Source organism: Gasterosteus aculeatus, chromosome 8, assembly GCF_964276395.1.
Source record: "Gasterosteus aculeatus chromosome 8, fGasAcu3.hap1.1, whole genome shotgun sequence".
Taxonomy (NCBI): domain Eukaryota; kingdom Metazoa; phylum Chordata; class Actinopteri; order Perciformes; family Gasterosteidae; genus Gasterosteus; species Gasterosteus aculeatus.
In genome coordinates, this window is record NC_135695.1 from 14,542,818 (window position 1) to 14,558,826 (window position 16,009).

The window sequence follows — 16,009 nt, forward strand, 5'->3', positions numbered from 1 at the left end:
TGATTTTAAGTTTGATTTGTTCATTTTGAGTACGGCTGGTTCGGTGAGCTCGACTTGCTCAACGTTGCTCCGTGTGTTGCAGTTGGACCTTCTGGTGGTGGATGCTGCCAAAGAGAAGAGGGACATGGAGCAGAAACACTCCACCATCCAGCAAAAGGTACATTTGAAGAGGAAAGCAGAAAAAGCACATTCACAAAGTACAAATTTATGGTGCACAATGTGAATGTGAACAACAAATTAAACCTTTTATCTTCTTCACCTCTCCACAGCAACACAAACAACACATAAACACAAGCTCCCTTACTTGGTGTGTGAGTGCACAACATGGCAGACAATTACAAAAACTCCAAGGACAAATCAGTTATCTGCGTTTGGAAAAAGAAACATTGCTAATGAAATAAAACGCTTAAAGGTGCATTTGCATAATAAAACTATGAATTTTGGCCATTGACTGTCCATTTGTCCTTAGAGTGAATGGAGGTAGTACTCCGCTCTGTAAGGGGATCCCTAACGATGATCTCACACACACAGCCATGCATAATTGACAGCTGACGGAAACCAAACAAACAAGGTTAAGTTTCAGCTCCCACGCCAACCTTAATATCCCCACTAACTCCCACCTGTTGCTGTATTATATACCAGAAGGTGCTCCAGATGTTTTGACAACAACTGAAATGTATGTTAAATGTATCTCACACTTACTAGAAGTCCTGTTTGGAGTTTTTTTTTGTTCGCTGTATGAATATAACGTTATATAAATGTAAAGTCAGACACGGGCTCCTGGTATCATGTTTCAGTATGTGGTGCTGCTAGAACGCCCGTAGCCTTAGTTGCACATCACACAGCATTATTAACGTCAGACGACATCTGCCAGCTTCTCACCGAGCTGTCGTCGGCTCGGCTTCTGCCAATGTCTGTCTATGAGTGACGTTCGTTTCATTCTCTTGACTTCTGATATGCAATGTTTTTGGATGCCTTCTCCATCTGTTCTTCTCTTGTCATCTCTCTCGCTCCTCCCGCTCAGTCGGGGATGGTACGCGGGCCAACATCCGCCCGTCTCAGAGCGTCTATCCTCCACCTCCCCTCGCACAATTTATCTCGATGCTATTTTTATGTTGTCTCCCTCCCTCCCTCCCTCCACTCTTTCTGTCATCTGGCTGCTCATGCACAGACAAACCTAACCAACTGTCTCTCTTCTGCTCTTCTACTTCTGCTCCTTCCTGTCTCCTTTTCTACTCACTTCAGGCTGCTCTGCAGGTAAGCTGTGTTACTCTTCTCCCCCCCCCCCCCCCTCATCGCTGTGTCAGGTCTGCATGGTTGGATGGATGCTGTACATGTAGCTGCTCAGCCTCAACAGCTCGCGCCGTCTGTGATGGGACGATGGGAGCTGGTTTATCACCAGTTAAACTGCATGAACGATTATTTGTATAGTTGAAAGAAGTGGAGCACGTTAATGACACCTTTTCTATATTGGAAAAGGAATGCATTGTACTTGCGTATATTTACTTGGAAAATGAGCAAAAGAAACATTTGGTGTTAAGATGACTGGTTCACAGTGGCTTCACTTTATTGGCCGGTTCTTTGCAGCACACCAGTGCTGCATTACTTAATGATGCATCACTCAATGTTGCAGGTCAATGCTACTTATCATAATATTAGACTGACACGCTTTCCCAGGCTGACTTTAAGGTTGGGGTTTAGCATGTATGTTTTCAGACTTGGAATATAATCAGTGAGAAGGAGTGCATTTAATAAAATGTTGGTGAGGGTTGTGAAACTCCTAAATTGAGAATGATTATTGTATTTGAGTATGAGCCAGAAAGGCAGTTTGAAAGCCAGAAGTCTTCTAAAGCCGGCTGATAAAATCTGTTGTTAGTAGCAATGAATGACACTAAATCGTCACCTTTGAAGACGGTCTTATTTACACACTCCACCACAAACCTTTCCCGTTCTCGTCGTATTGATGAAACCTTCCATCTGCACGAGAGCTGAAGGTCGACCCGAAGTTGTTTGTCTGCTTCCTGTGTGCCTGTGCAGCAGCACTATGACCACAGGGCAGTGCAGCGTCACAATGGAGCTAATGAAGAGAGAGACGGACGGGCCGCTGACTTAACGGTTTCTCGCCAGAAAGAGGATGTGTAGTTAGGTTTGAAGCGGCTATGGTGTTATAACAACCTGATTATTTTTCTAAAGGAATCGTCGTACAAACTAAACGCCATTTCAAAAGCCCGGACATTTAAATAGTTAAAGGACAAAGACAAACGCACGCGAAAGAGATGAGATGAGTGAGAAGAAAAGCTCTGTGCACGTCTGTTGAATTGAAGTCAGCATAAATGTTTGATGCCTGAGCGCCACTGAACGGCCCACTTAATTATTCCAACCCAACATCTCTCTCTCTCTCACACACACACACACACACACACACGTACGTAGGCGCAGGTGACCTTCACTTAGGCACCAGGAGGAGGAGCAACGGCACAGTCAGTGACGAATATTTTGATGGACATGCAGTGTCATACGAGAGGAGGCGATGAGGGTTTGTTGTAGAGACGGCGCCACGCTGCCATTGAGATGCTACACACAGAGACTTTGAGGTAGCAAAGACTCATCGGCCGAACAGGGACACGCGTGCACACTGAAAAGGGGGCTCTTACTACATAAAACCTCCAAAAGAAATGAAGATTTTCAGCCGTTTTCACTACGTTTGGTATCTGGTGAGTGCACCTGAAGGAAGTTGAGTTGTAGTGTCCGCGTGTACTTGCATGCAACCGTGTCTCTGTGCTCGTGGTGTTTTATGGTAATGGTCTGTTTATTTCTTAGTGTGATTGGATTCCTCTTCGGACTACAGCATTTTTATTTGGCCAAAACCAAATGTGTTGTAATTTGTCTGTGTGGTAGAGTTAGAAATACATCTTTTCTGTGTGTGCCATCCTCTTGTGTGATGTTTCAGGAGGAGACGGCGATCGAGTCAGACTGCCGCAACTTTTTTGCTTGGAGGTCAAACTCCGTACGTAGAGTCACCGCATCGATTTCCATCTGATTTCCTTTTGTAACCGTACCAGCCCCCCCCGTCTTTCACCTCCTCTCCTGCACACACTAAGAGACTGCATTGCAGTGCTTGTGTAAATGTTTGCTCCTTTTGTATGTTCCCACATTTCAGAGTGGATTGGTGTTGAATGTCCTCCGATTATGCAGCATGTTTGTTTTGATGCTTCATTTGGTGGCGCCGGTGTGTGCTACAGTCAAGTCAGGTTGCTGGTTTGATTTCAGAGAGTGGTTTGTTGTTTTCCTGGTCTATGTCATTGTTTTGCTCACTGGGCCGTAAATTAACTGTTGTTGACGGGGCGAAAACCTTACGTCTCTAAAATATTCCAGAACCATACATTTATAGGTTGTTTCCTGATCACATTCCACCAGTGAGGTTCTGAGTTGTGCTTTTGTTTTGATTAACATACATTGTGTGGCCCTAATCCGGAGGTTCATATTCCAGGTGATTTGTTGAATGCATGTACTGGTGCCTCCCATTATCTTGCCGTAGAGAAGCTTAATACAGACAGTTTGTTCCCCTTGTGCACCCGAAATAACCTCAGTTGTCCTGGTGTATGTCATGCTGGAAAACCGTGTGTGTGTGTGTGTGCGTGTGCGCGCGCGCGCGCATCTATCTGATACACCATGGTATCATAGGGCAGAGGGGTTTAACTTAGCTCAGGTTACGTTTACAGATCCAAGCCATGAGACTCTGTGCCGTCATGAGCTACAGGTCATGAGCAACCTCCCAGACACACACGGTTTGTTGTTGGATCGGATCTATAATCACAAGCACCTGCCTGTATGTACATTGGACATCCTGAATTCCAATCAAGTAGTCTTTGTATAAAAAAATGAAAAGAAGGCACTTGAAAATATAACATTGTAAAGGGTAACATCTAGAACAAAGATGGAATGCAGTCAGAATTTTATAGTTTTCCTCTGAGAAATATAGATTTTCCACTTGTTGCATATATGATCAGCATGGATGTTCTACAGGTTAGTGAATAGGAAGTATTAGTTATTGTCATTACCTGATAACGGTCATCTATGCTGAGCAAACTGTTATTAGTGTTGACATATTTTAATTAAATAACTAATTATTCTGCTCTCAAGATTGGAGCTCATTTAAATTAGTCTACTACACTTTTAATCTGTATGTAATTGGTTTTAGAGGTAGTGGAAAAGGTGAGTCTAATGACTCTAAATGTCAAGAACAACAAAAAATGATTGGTCAAACTATGTCATGGGGAAAAAATTTAAAAATACATTTGGTTCAAAATGAAAAAAGGGGAAATCATGTAATGTCCAAAAATGTCATTGGGAAAAAAATATGGTCACAAGTCAAAAGATATTTGGTAAAAAAAAAAATGTGTGTGTGTTGATTCTTAGTTGCGACTGGTTGTGGAAATGGTGACACTTGGTAATCTTATTGCTCGAGAACACACACACACACACGCACACAAATGAATCATGGTGTTCAATGTCACGCTTGGAGGATGTTAAAGTGGAAGCAGCTCGGCTAGTTAAGACGAGATTGGCAACAGTTATATCTGAATACCTAATTAATTAATTAAAGTCTGTCATTGTCCAGTGTTTTCACACTTTGGGGGATTTGTTGCCTCTTGGTTTACTACGTGGGTCTATTCGTCAAACCACTGAGTATATGACTATTAACCCTGAAACTATAATGATTATCGTTATTACCCTTTTCACTACCGTTTGTCACATCAACTTCCGAGAAAAAGTAAAGTGGCGTAACATTAGCCTATTTCCTTACATGGTTTGTATGTATTTTTAACCCCCGTTCTCAGTGCTGCTCTGTTGAGGGTAATTGACCACAGCGGCTCTTTCTGTCTTTTTGTCCAGGACTTCTCGAATGACGACACCAAGCTGGAGTACAATGTGGATGCCGAGCACGGCATCGCAATGGAGGGTTATCTGTTTAAGAGGGCCAGCAATGCGTTTAAGACGTGGAATAGGTACACAGACACAATTCAATCGGAATACATTTGTAATCAAATTTTATGACAACGATTTGCTTCATTATAGTGCACTGATTCTGTATTCAGAAGGCCAAGCCCTGTCCTCAAAACGTTGAATAGAGATATCAAAGCTGCTTTAAATTCTGGTGCCGCAGAAATGACTTTAAAACTATTTTTGATAGAATTTCTGCACTTCCTGGAAATCATACCGCAGTCACCTTTTAAAGGTTGACCCATAAGGTATAATGCTTTTGGACGCCTGCATAGTTTTGTTTAAAGGGGAATATTAACACAAACTGTGTATTGTTGCTGTATCTGAACATTGCCATCGCTCTCATCCACACTAGAACGATGTCAAAGCGTGTTATTTTAGTATCACTAGTGGCTGCATGTGACTATGGTTTTTCTTTCAGGCGTTGGTTCTCCATCCAGAACAATCAGCTAGTTTATCAGAAGAAATTTAAGGTATGTCAAGTGACTCCCTGCACGGAATACAATATGCATGTGTTTGACTTTAGTGTAGAATGGACCCAAGCTGTATGTGAAGAAGTGTACTAAGATACAGTATTTAGTTGTATTGTGTAACACTGAAGAAAATGTTATTGTGGGACTCGTACCGAAGCCAAATATTTTACCCTGATTTTAAGGCCACCGTATGGAAACAATATCTGCACGATTGCCTTGAAAAAAACAAACCGTATCAGATATTGTCAATGACATCAACACTTGAAGTGTTTTTGATTGATAGAAATATTTGGATACATTTTATATTTTGCTATTTGTGGCGCTTAATTTGTTAATTTCTTTTTAACATTGCCAGAGAGTGTGTGTGCTAATTGTGTTTCAACTAAAGATGCTCTGCTGTCTGCACAGGACAACCCAACAGTGGTGGTGGAAGACCTGCGGCTCTGTACCGTCAAACACTGCGAGGACGTAGAGCGTCGCTTCTGTTTCGAAGTGGTGTCCCCCACCAAGTAGGTTTAAGTCCCCGCTGGTCTAATAAGCGCCGTCCCCCAAACTAGCAGACGGCAGTTGTGTGACGCTGGTCTGTGCCAGCAGGAGCTGCATGATGCAGGCCGACTCGGAGAAGCTGCGACAGGCCTGGATCAAAGCCGTCCAGAACAGCATCGCCACCGCCTTCCGCGACAAGGGAGACGACGGAGACGTAAGAACCAAAACACACCAACATGTACTGAGTGGGTGGTACTTTAGTTAAGTATATTGATACATAGATTATTTGTGGAAAAATTTATTAACCAGTGTTTGAGTGTGTCCCCCATACTTTACATTTAGTCCCCCACCTCCCCCACATGTCATTGTTTAACATCAGCCTATCCCATATTAATAGATACTTATGGCCCATGTGGATGTCTGTCTCTGCCATGCCAGAAGCTTGACAGGAAGTCGTCCACGTCGACGGGGAGCCTTGACTCGGCTGGGGAGCCGAAGGAGAGGTCAATCAAAGGAGAGAGCGCCCTGCAGAAGGTCCTGGTCATCCCGGGCAACACCTGCTGCTGCGACTGTGGTCAGCCTGACCCGCGCTGGGCCAGCATCAATCTGGGCATCACCCTCTGCATACAGTGCTCCGGTATCCACAGGTAGAGGGAAATGTTTTTGTTGTAAAGTCAGACCTTGGGTCGGTCTTTTAACGTTAAGGCTGCCGAGAGATCGACACACAAAAAAAAAATGAATATCACCAAGGAAGAAACTGTCTTAAAATAACAACTTATTTAGATTCTGTGAAACGTAAAGTGGTTTATTCCAGAAAGGATGAACCTTTTGGAAACTAATGAACCGAGGTAACAAATATCAGCTCATTTTTTATTTATCTACCACTTGAGTTCATTTTGTTCCAAGGAAACCGGAAATTACTATAAGCGGCCATTGCATGTCTGCTGTTCAATGGTTTGTACAAACTGTTGGGATTTAGGGATTCATGAAATGTAAACTCTGCTACGAACAGCCAGCCTGAAATGTTATGACAACCTTTTGTTTCCACGGTAAAGTATTTAATCAACATTCCGGCCACATTTTAATTAACACAAAATTATCAAGGGATTCAGCCTCACTACATCCTAAAAAATGATCTTCATTGTTATTTTCTAACCAAAGTTTCAGAAATTTACCGAATTATAATTTTTATAAAATGTATAGTTTTTACATTTCTTTAAATTACCTTGTTTGTGGCCTCCATAAATCTCTGGTCCCATCAGTAGGTTATTTTAGTATAAACATGTATATTAAAAACAAAGGCATAGAGCTAACAATAGTACTGCATATTTATCTAAGAACAACCTTCTTTGGTACATACAGGGTTTTTGTTGTTCTGCCAGACCCATAAACCTGCAGAACCCAAATCTACACTCTGTGTGTTGAAAAGTATAACTAACGTGATATACTGTACGTTTCCAGCATTATCGGTCTCTCTAAGCAAAGGGCGATGAACAATGCCTCTGATTTATTGTAATACTCCTTCGACCTGCAGGAGTCTGGGAGTGCACTTCTCTAAGGTCCGGTCTTTGACCCTGGATACCTGGGAGCCAGAACTTCTCAAGGTAAACAAATATACACACACCCACAGTTCAAGTCTAACTATGAACTGAGCGCCGATAACAAATTACTTTAAATGTATTTTTTTATTGAACCTTTCACAGTTGATGTGCGAACTTGGGAACGGAGTGATCAATCAGATCTACGAGGCTCGGCGGGAGGAGCTGGGATCCAGAAAGCCACAACCAGGAGATCCAAGGTACACAAAGTGTACCAGCTGTGGTTTGAGTACTGGTTTGACAATCTGACCTTATTCTCAAACCAAGTGCCCTCTGATTCTTACCAGACACGAGGTAGAGGCCTACATCAAAGCCAAATACGTGGACCGGCGCTTTGTGCGCCGGCCCACAGGCGAGGAGCTGCGCGACAAAGTGGTTTCTCTGAGCAAACAGGAGAAGAGGCTGAGCAGCAGCTCGGAGCATCTGCCCCCGAGGCCTCCGCCGCCCACGCCGAAACTCCGACCCGGTCAGTCAGGTCAGTAGAGAGATTTACATTCACTCTGCGACCTGAGGGTTTGTTCACTGTAACCTTTCACTCGTAGCTGGACGCAATGAACAAAGTAACGACAAACCTCATTCAAAGGTTCTGACCCGATCTGACATTAACTCTAAATAATACCCACTAAAAGATTACACTGGATTTCATTCTGGGTGAATGTAAGACCAACAAGCTGCTAAAACCAAAAATAATACGGAATCGTCCCGTATTTGAGAATAAAATAGCGCGTCCTGTTTTGAATCAATACGAGGTTTGTCCCGTATTTTCCGAGTTGTCGTCAATGCAGCATCCCATGCAAATAATCCCACCCGAATTCTGTGGAGACGCGCCCTATACTGCCCCTGATTGGGTAATACTCGCTGCCATCGTTGGTTTGATTGGCCGTAAACCTGAAAACAAACCAGTCAGAGGAGGGCGGGTCTCTTGGCGGAGTGTCGATTGGAAAGAATGGCGGAGGCTGCATTTATTTTCTAATTCCAATAATTAGGCCTTTGGATGCAGAATAATTGGATGTGAGGTTGGATGTTTCTGTTATGCACTGTGTGCTGCTTCAGAAGTCAAACTGCACTTCATCAAGATGGCACAGTCTGTCATTTGTGATTTGCATTGCCACCTTTCTTTTCTTTCCTGTCTTAAATGCTCTGTGATTTAAGCATGTGGAGAAGCGTCCACCCATCGGCATACTTTATGTTCCTTGTGAACAGCACGTGCCTCGGCCCCCATTGCCTCCTATTGCTTCTTGTAGTCCGAGCCGGTAGTCTTAACTATCTCTGCTGTTACCCCCCCCCCCCCCCCCCCCCGCCCTCCTCCCTTTATCTCTCGCTCTTTCTCTCTCTCCTCTGCCTCAAGATTTCTTCTCTCCTTTCGTGTTGTGTGCTTTCGGACTAACCCCTGCTCTGACTGCCTCCCCTTTTAACTCCCCGCACCTCAATTTACACCCTCCGCCTTTCCATCCCCAAACTCCCATTATCCCTAACGTAGCTGTTGCCAGCGGCATGGAGGCCCGCCGCGACTCTCTCTTCTGTCCCGACGAGCTTCACTCACTCTTCTCCTACTTTGACAACTCTGCCAAGCTCAGGAGCAGTAAGTACCTCAACGCTCAGTGTTTGGCTTGCTTCTCCATCCCCGCTGTCCTCTAGTTTGCCCCGCTTGGGATATTTGGACTAACGACCCTTCACCCACTGCTCTATTACTCCTTCATCCAGACCGTCTGAATGGACCATCACATCATTTTAAGAGAATTGCAGATGTTTAGTTTCTCTGGGGGCTGGGGAGTGTTTCTCTCTCTCTCTCACGTGGTTTGGGTCAGTGTCTGGTATTTGCATTTGTATTTGTCTCATCACATGTTTAGGGACCTGAAACGAGGTGATGGTGGGGATCTATCCTCCAGCTCTTTCTACTGATTTCTGTCGGGGAGTCACTTACTGTACAAAATATTAGGACCACCTGCTGTTTCTTGTAATTCCACTATTTATCAAAAGGTTTACTGAGGGGCGATCTGAAAAGCATCAGCAGGAAGGTGTTCCTTTTATTTTACACACGCAGTGAATGACACCTCTGCGTGGTTCTACAAGTCGTGATTCATGCCACTTCCTCTTGCAGTAAAAAGTAAAGACAGCGGCATCCAGAACAGCGCTGATGGGAGCAGGGAGATGCTGGCCACCACTGCCTCCAATACTAGCCTGACAGATGCAGGTGAGACACAAACCTCCGTCATTACATAGACATCCCTGCATATTTGAATCTAAGTCTTAACGTTAGTTAAGTCAACGAAGGCCAGTGTGGAAAACCTTTTTAAGGAACATGAGAAAATTCACCAGCCTGGAAAAGTTTGCAATTAGTAGGAACTTGAAAAGCGATTAAATGAGCATTTAGTTGACTAAAGTCGATTCTTTTCTCCCGCGTTCCAGATGCCGCCGAGTCTCCCCCCATGGCGATGCCCGCCACGCTGCCTCCTCCGTCCCCGTGCAAGCAGGTGGTTTTCTACGAGCCGAAGGAGTACAGCTCGGGCCTGCAGCTCTACTGGGCTGCGTGTGCCCGCAGCCTGCCCGACATGGCGGAGGCACTGGCCCACGGCGCCGTGGTCAACTGGGTCAACGCGGAGGACGACAAGAGAACGCCGCTGATCATGGCGGTGCAGGGGGTGAGCGCCCAAATAATCCCACCCCCCTTCCCTTTTAGATAAGGACAGCACTCACGTTTTACGTGAGTTGTAGAGTTACGTAACGTGTTGATTGTTGAAATGATTCCCCTCAGGGTTCGCTGGTCACCTGTGAGTTTCTGCTCCAAAACGCGGCCAACGTGAACCAGCAGGACGCTCAGGGCCGAGGACCCCTCCACCACGCCACCATGCTGGGACACACGGGGTTTGTCCTGCACACCTCACTCCCTCACTAAACTTTAACTCGGAGAACATTGGAATCTGTCATTTTGAAGATTTGTGAAACAACGCAGGTTATCGAGTTGACTCAAAGATGCTGAAACTTTCTCTGTTTTAGGCAAGTGTGTTTATTCCTAAAAAGAGGAGCTAATCAAAATGCTGCAGACATCGATGAGAAAACCCCCCTGATAATAGCGGTGGATGCAGCCAACGCAGACATCGTCACACTGTGAGTGTTGTTCTCGTTCTATTCCTGTATTTTCTTTGTGTTAATGTTGTTGTTTTCTGTGAGCGTTTGTCTGACGTTCCGCAAACCGCTGAGCAGCACAGCTGTCCTCTACATGCAACCACAATTCAAGAAAACACTGACCTCGGATAGTGGTACTTTGTATGGCTAATTGCTTCAGTGGCACTGTAACTGCCTGTTCTAAATTCAACGGTATTTAGAAAGTCAGCGCGTTAGTTGTAATGGTAATGTGTCTTAACCTTTTCGATTTGAATTGAGTAAGAGTGTGATTAACCATTGTATCGCTTAACTATGACTCATCCGTCACTTCCTGTTTCTTCGCCCGCGCCCCAGGTTGCGATTGGCCAAGATGAACGAAGAAATGCGAGAGGCGGAGGGGCCCTACAGCCAGTCAGGTCAATATAGCACCAACAGCCCCACCGAGATGCAGTACAGGACTTGCATGCAGGAGTTTATCAGCCTGCAGCTGGACGAAACATAAATAGTGCTGGGCTCTCAGTAAAAGTGTGTTTATCAGAGGAAAAGTAAAGCCCAGGTTGCCGAGTTGGGCTCGGTTGTCTAAAAAACTGCAAATTAACACCCAAAAAAATCAAGTCAATAACGTCTGGTTACAAATTGGAGGTAGCTTTTTTTGTAAATGAAGGGCTCCCAGGTCGAAGTGAAACTGGATCCGTCGGTTAGCGAGAACCGAGCCCAACTCGGTCGGGTGTTCTGCCGTGTCCCCGCTGTGCTGCGAGGTCCCGCCTCCTGCCATCTCCTGGGCCGGCTGCCCCCCCCCCCCTCCCCGATGCGCCGCAATGCAGTATCGATGTGCGCGGTCAAAGCCATCGACTCTGGGCATTTCTAAAGAGCTATTTTTCCCCCCAAAATTCCCCCCATGTTTTCATCAAAGTGACTGTTACTAATGCAGATTTATAGAAAGCACAAAATAAAAGAAACTGTCAGTTTTTACTAGATCTGCAATTCCTCTCTTTAAGTTTAAATGATAAATCCTTGCTGATTCCCTCTATTGAACAGGTATTCAGGGATTTATAGCAGATAATAATATATATTTTTGTGCAGGAATATATTTAATTTTTTGATTAGTGTTGTCTGTGTGCGAAAATAAATAGTTAACCAGTAACTGCCAGAATTATCCAGTGACCTCAAGGTGAGGGCAGTTTCACTATTGGGCAATAATCATGACTTAGAATAGTAGTGTGTCCATAAACAGTTTGATTTTAAAATTATCTGTCAGAATTCCCATTAATGTCCATGCAACTATTGTACTTTGTCCTGCAAATTTATGGCTCCCAAATTGAGTCTTAACCTTTTTTTGGGCGGCCTGTTTACTTATTGTTGTTTTACATGAGGACAACAGTTTGGTGTCTCCATGTAAAACATCTTACTTTTATGACACGGTCAGAAGAAAAAGTATAATTAAGAACATTTTGGGTTTTCTAAACATTATTGTAGGAGCCATGTAATAAGTATCATTACTGTACGTGTTGTAAATGATGCATACGTGTATTTCTTCATAGTCGGACCGAATAAGCGGAGTTGAGATCGACTCTGACTGCACGGGGGTGAATGTCACGAGGGTCTCTGTGATAACTGCCCTACTTTTCTCTTCTGATTGAACGCTATGTACTTGTTATGACTGTGTCTTGTCTATTAGTGGATAGTGTGCTTGCTCGTTGACCGTAGTCAGAGGAAATCCAGAATTGTAAGACGATGAAGGCCTGTTTGTGCCATTGCATTGATTGTATCGACGGGTTAGTGGGTTTTTACTCAAATATAGTGCAATAGTCTAGATAAATGTCCACATGTAACGTGTGTATATCCATGTCACTTGCTGGCCCTACCTTTTATATTTATCTTAATCATAAGGGGGCTTCATGAAAAAGAGGATGAACCGACGTGAAAGTGGAATTCGGGATTGAGGTGTGCCCCAGTTTCATGCCCGTTATCGGGGCAGAGCGACGCCGATGCACTGGCGCGTGTTGACCACAGGGGGGAGGTGTGCGTTCCTTTAATGGGAGAGGATTAAAGCGTCGAATACTGACGGCTTGATGTGCTGCTTCAGGCAGCCAGACTGCTGTTAGCCTGAATGCTGCCTCGCTTTTCTTCAAAGTAGAATGTTCTCCCCGTGTCATGTTTTTGCTCTGGACCTGATGACAAAGAAAAAGTATCTTTCTAACGTTATGCAACGCTTCGTGATGGCGACTGGCACAGAAACCGCTGCTGGATGTCGTGGCCTCAAAGGTCGACAGCAGACGCGTTGAACAGGAGGATGTTTGTCTGGAGCAGGAGAAGCAGAAGGAGCTCCAAAGTGCGTGCTCCCATTGACTGTGTGAGCCGCGTGTGGTTTCGCTTTACAAGAGGGTTTGTGTTGTTGCCGTCCTCTTTGAAACTCGAGGGCTTCTTCATCAGCGCCTCCAATCAGCTGACGAAGGATATTCAGGCCTAATGAAGGAGAACTAACGTCATCAACCCACGCGCCCCCTATTTATTAGACCCAGTCTTAGTGTTTCTACCCGGCTGAGTGTGGAAGAAGTGGTGGTCCTCAGCCTGCCGGTTGCTCTGTATAATCGTTTTTGGAATATTTAATAAACGTCCGGCGGGATTGTATATTTTTAAAATTTAACGACAATTATAAGAAAATATATTTTAAATGTCTCCTTTTGATCAATAGTTGTCTTCTAGAAATTGTTTATAAACCTGAAAAGGAACATTTTCACCTTGTAACTCAAACAGATTGAGAATCACGGCGCCTCTTCCACAGGAGCTACAACTCTTCTTTTTGCACTCTGCCACTTTTCTTCCTTCTGTAAATTCTCTCTTGGTTCTGCATTCACCCCCCCCCCCCCCACTCTCCTCCCCTCCTCCCCAGAGTTCTGTGCCTTTCTTCTGTTTTTCATATTTTCTTTGGGGTGCTGAGGCCAACACAACTGTATTTTTGTACATAAACTCCTGCACTTTAAAAACAATACAGTTGTTGACAAACGAATCTTGAGCTTGTCTTTTCTTTCTGAGTCCGTCTCCACCGGCTGATTGATGAAAGCTCTCTTGCCTTTTGCCTCTTTTCTGCTCTTTCCCATCTTTTCTGCATTGTTTTCATATTTCGAGCCGTGCCGACACACCTGACAGGTATGGCCGACTTCTTCTTCTTCTTTTCATTCTTGCTCTGATTCTGTTCCTCTTACGTCCCCTTCAGAGTTGAAACAAATGGAACAACCAAAGAATGAAGTCGAGAGTAGAAGTTAGATTTATTTCTAACGTGGGTGCAAACAAAGGGTGTTAAATCGCGCAGGAGAAGACGGGACAATGTTGTTGTGCCAGATTAATAGAAATCAATATTAAAAAACTGGCAGCAAGTCATTGCTCTTAAAACAAGCAAATGGCTTCACTTGCTTGGGGGGGGAGAACAGGCACTGTGCATGAACAACCAATGACGAGGTCTTAATGACATGATTTATATTTTATTATTGAGCTCATCTGAGAGCTACACTTCAAGCAACAAGATCCACGTTGAATGTTCTATACGACGACCATATGTGGCCTTGTGTTTAGATGTCGGACACCATTTCTCTGACCTTTTTTTTTTTATCTTTGTTGTTGTTGACATCTTGTGTTCTTGTTTCTCTTCTAGGAGACGAAACCTACCAGGACATTTTCCAGGATTTCACCCAGATGGCCTCCAACGACCCGGACAAGCTGAACCGCTACCAGCAGTACGATGCCCAACGACCCTGACGAACAGAACCAGCGAGGCCTCTCAGAGAGACCTTCCATTAAGTCAATTATTCTTTTATAACTATATTTAAGAAGGTGTTTGCTGTATCTTGAGTTGTTAGGAAGTAGGTGCAGGACAGACTGCTAAATAATACATTTGAAAAAATCTCTATAGGATTTTCTTGATCGTAGGCCTCTTTTTTTCTATGGAAGTTTTCCTTCAGTGAACTCTCAGCAGTAAATACACAACAATGTACTTTTACTTCTTTGCACAAATCTCTTCTTAAATCGCCACGGATGTTTACCAGTTTTGATGATAAAGCTTTGACATTTCAATCAATGTACAGTTATTATGAAAGTAAACATGTTATTCATGTGTCTGTAATTTAGCTTTTTAGGTGCTACATTGTTTTTTTACAACATATAAATATTGCATGTCAGTACTGTCTGAAACTATAGTGAGAACTCTGAACAAGTGCAGTCTTGTTGAGATTATTCTTAATTTATAGATTTAGCCTCATCCTTAGGCTAAATCTATAAATGAAAAAAAGAAACGCCCCCTAAATACGGTCAACATAACGCAGCATTATTTTAATCAATGAGCCGGATGTGCTGCTCTTATAATGGGTTCTGACACGGGGAGCGGTTTAGATTTAGATCGGACCAAAGGCCTCGGCTTTACTCTTAAAGTGAACTGACTTACCGCGCACTTTAAAATACTCCGTCCTGCAGGCAAATAATTATAATTATATGTATAGTATAATGTTATGAATGCAAATGACAGTCAGCTTCTTTTGGAAGTGATTTTGATACTTAGTGTTGATACTGTAGTGTTCCATAAAACACCAAACATACAGTACAGGTATGTTCAGAGTTATTCTTATTACACATTATTATATTCAGGAGTTGTAGCATCACTGACGTTTCATTTGATGAGTTAAAGTCACATTTTTACGAGTGGGAAACCTTTGACAAATGCAGTGTGGGATGCAGTTCTTGTACATTTTGTACAGACAACTTTGACTTCATGGAACTGAAGTATAAAGTTAGTGGTACTTGAATCAATATCTAAGCTTTAATTCATAACCTATGGTCATTTTAACGCATTTTATATTGGCTGTCTGTATACATGTACTGCATATTGTACCTGTAAAATGCAAGCGCTTCAATACAAATGGACTGAGGATTTATCACAGAGTGGTGATGCTTTTTTAAAATTTTGATTTGTCTCAGAGAATTTGGACCACTTTGTCTGATATGGCTTCATTAAAGTCATTACAGGCGTCTGATCTGCTACAACGGTGCCTTATTACATTACAGGTCATTGATCCAAAGCAACTTGCATTGCATTTTGAACTGATGGTTTTTACATGTTGCCCGGGGAGCATTTAGGCGTTGGGCGTCTTGCTCAGGGACACTTCGACACTTTTAACTGCATTCCAATGTTGTTGTTTTTCTTTTTTCATTACTATGTATTTTCATTTTAATTAATATTCTGAACTATCTGCACCGAGACCCAAACAGCACATGTACATCGATTTTGGCTTTTACTACAGAGGAAGGAATGCAGTAATTAGTATAAGTACAGAAAATGGCACAAGAGAATTC

At 43.5% G+C, this 16,009-nt stretch overlaps 1 protein-coding gene across 8 annotated transcripts in view; it reads left to right on the forward strand.

Moving 5' to 3' along the window:
* LOC120823832 (arf-GAP with coiled-coil, ANK repeat and PH domain-containing protein 2) overlaps positions 1–15,591 on the forward strand; it is a 33,761-nt gene extending 18,170 nt beyond the window's left edge. The window contains exons 9-24 of one of the 8 annotated variants that reach the window (XM_040184220.2): positions 83–157; positions 4,897–5,009; positions 5,426–5,477; positions 5,886–5,986; positions 6,069–6,177; positions 6,402–6,610; positions 7,498–7,567; positions 7,667–7,761; positions 7,849–8,036; positions 9,042–9,143; positions 9,663–9,755; positions 9,971–10,203; positions 10,317–10,426; positions 10,559–10,669; positions 11,021–11,082; positions 14,319–15,591. In XM_040184220.2, coding sequence (XP_040040154.1) covers positions 83–157; positions 4,897–5,009; positions 5,426–5,477; positions 5,886–5,986; positions 6,069–6,177; positions 6,402–6,610; positions 7,498–7,567; positions 7,667–7,761; positions 7,849–8,036; positions 9,042–9,143; positions 9,663–9,755; positions 9,971–10,203; positions 10,317–10,426; positions 10,559–10,669; positions 11,021–11,082; positions 14,319–14,422 — 1,827 coding nt within the window. In that variant the 3' untranslated portion in view covers positions 14,423–15,591. The remainder of the gene's footprint in view (positions 1–82; positions 158–4,896; positions 5,010–5,425; positions 5,478–5,885; positions 5,987–6,068; positions 6,178–6,401; positions 6,611–7,497; positions 7,568–7,666; positions 7,762–7,848; positions 8,037–9,041; positions 9,144–9,662; positions 9,756–9,970; positions 10,204–10,316; positions 10,427–10,558; positions 10,670–11,020; positions 11,083–14,318) is intronic. The other 7 variants (XM_078108302.1, XM_040184221.2, XM_078108303.1 and 4 more) reach the window with 7 other exon arrangements.
* Positions 15,592–16,009: the final 418 nt, after the last annotated feature.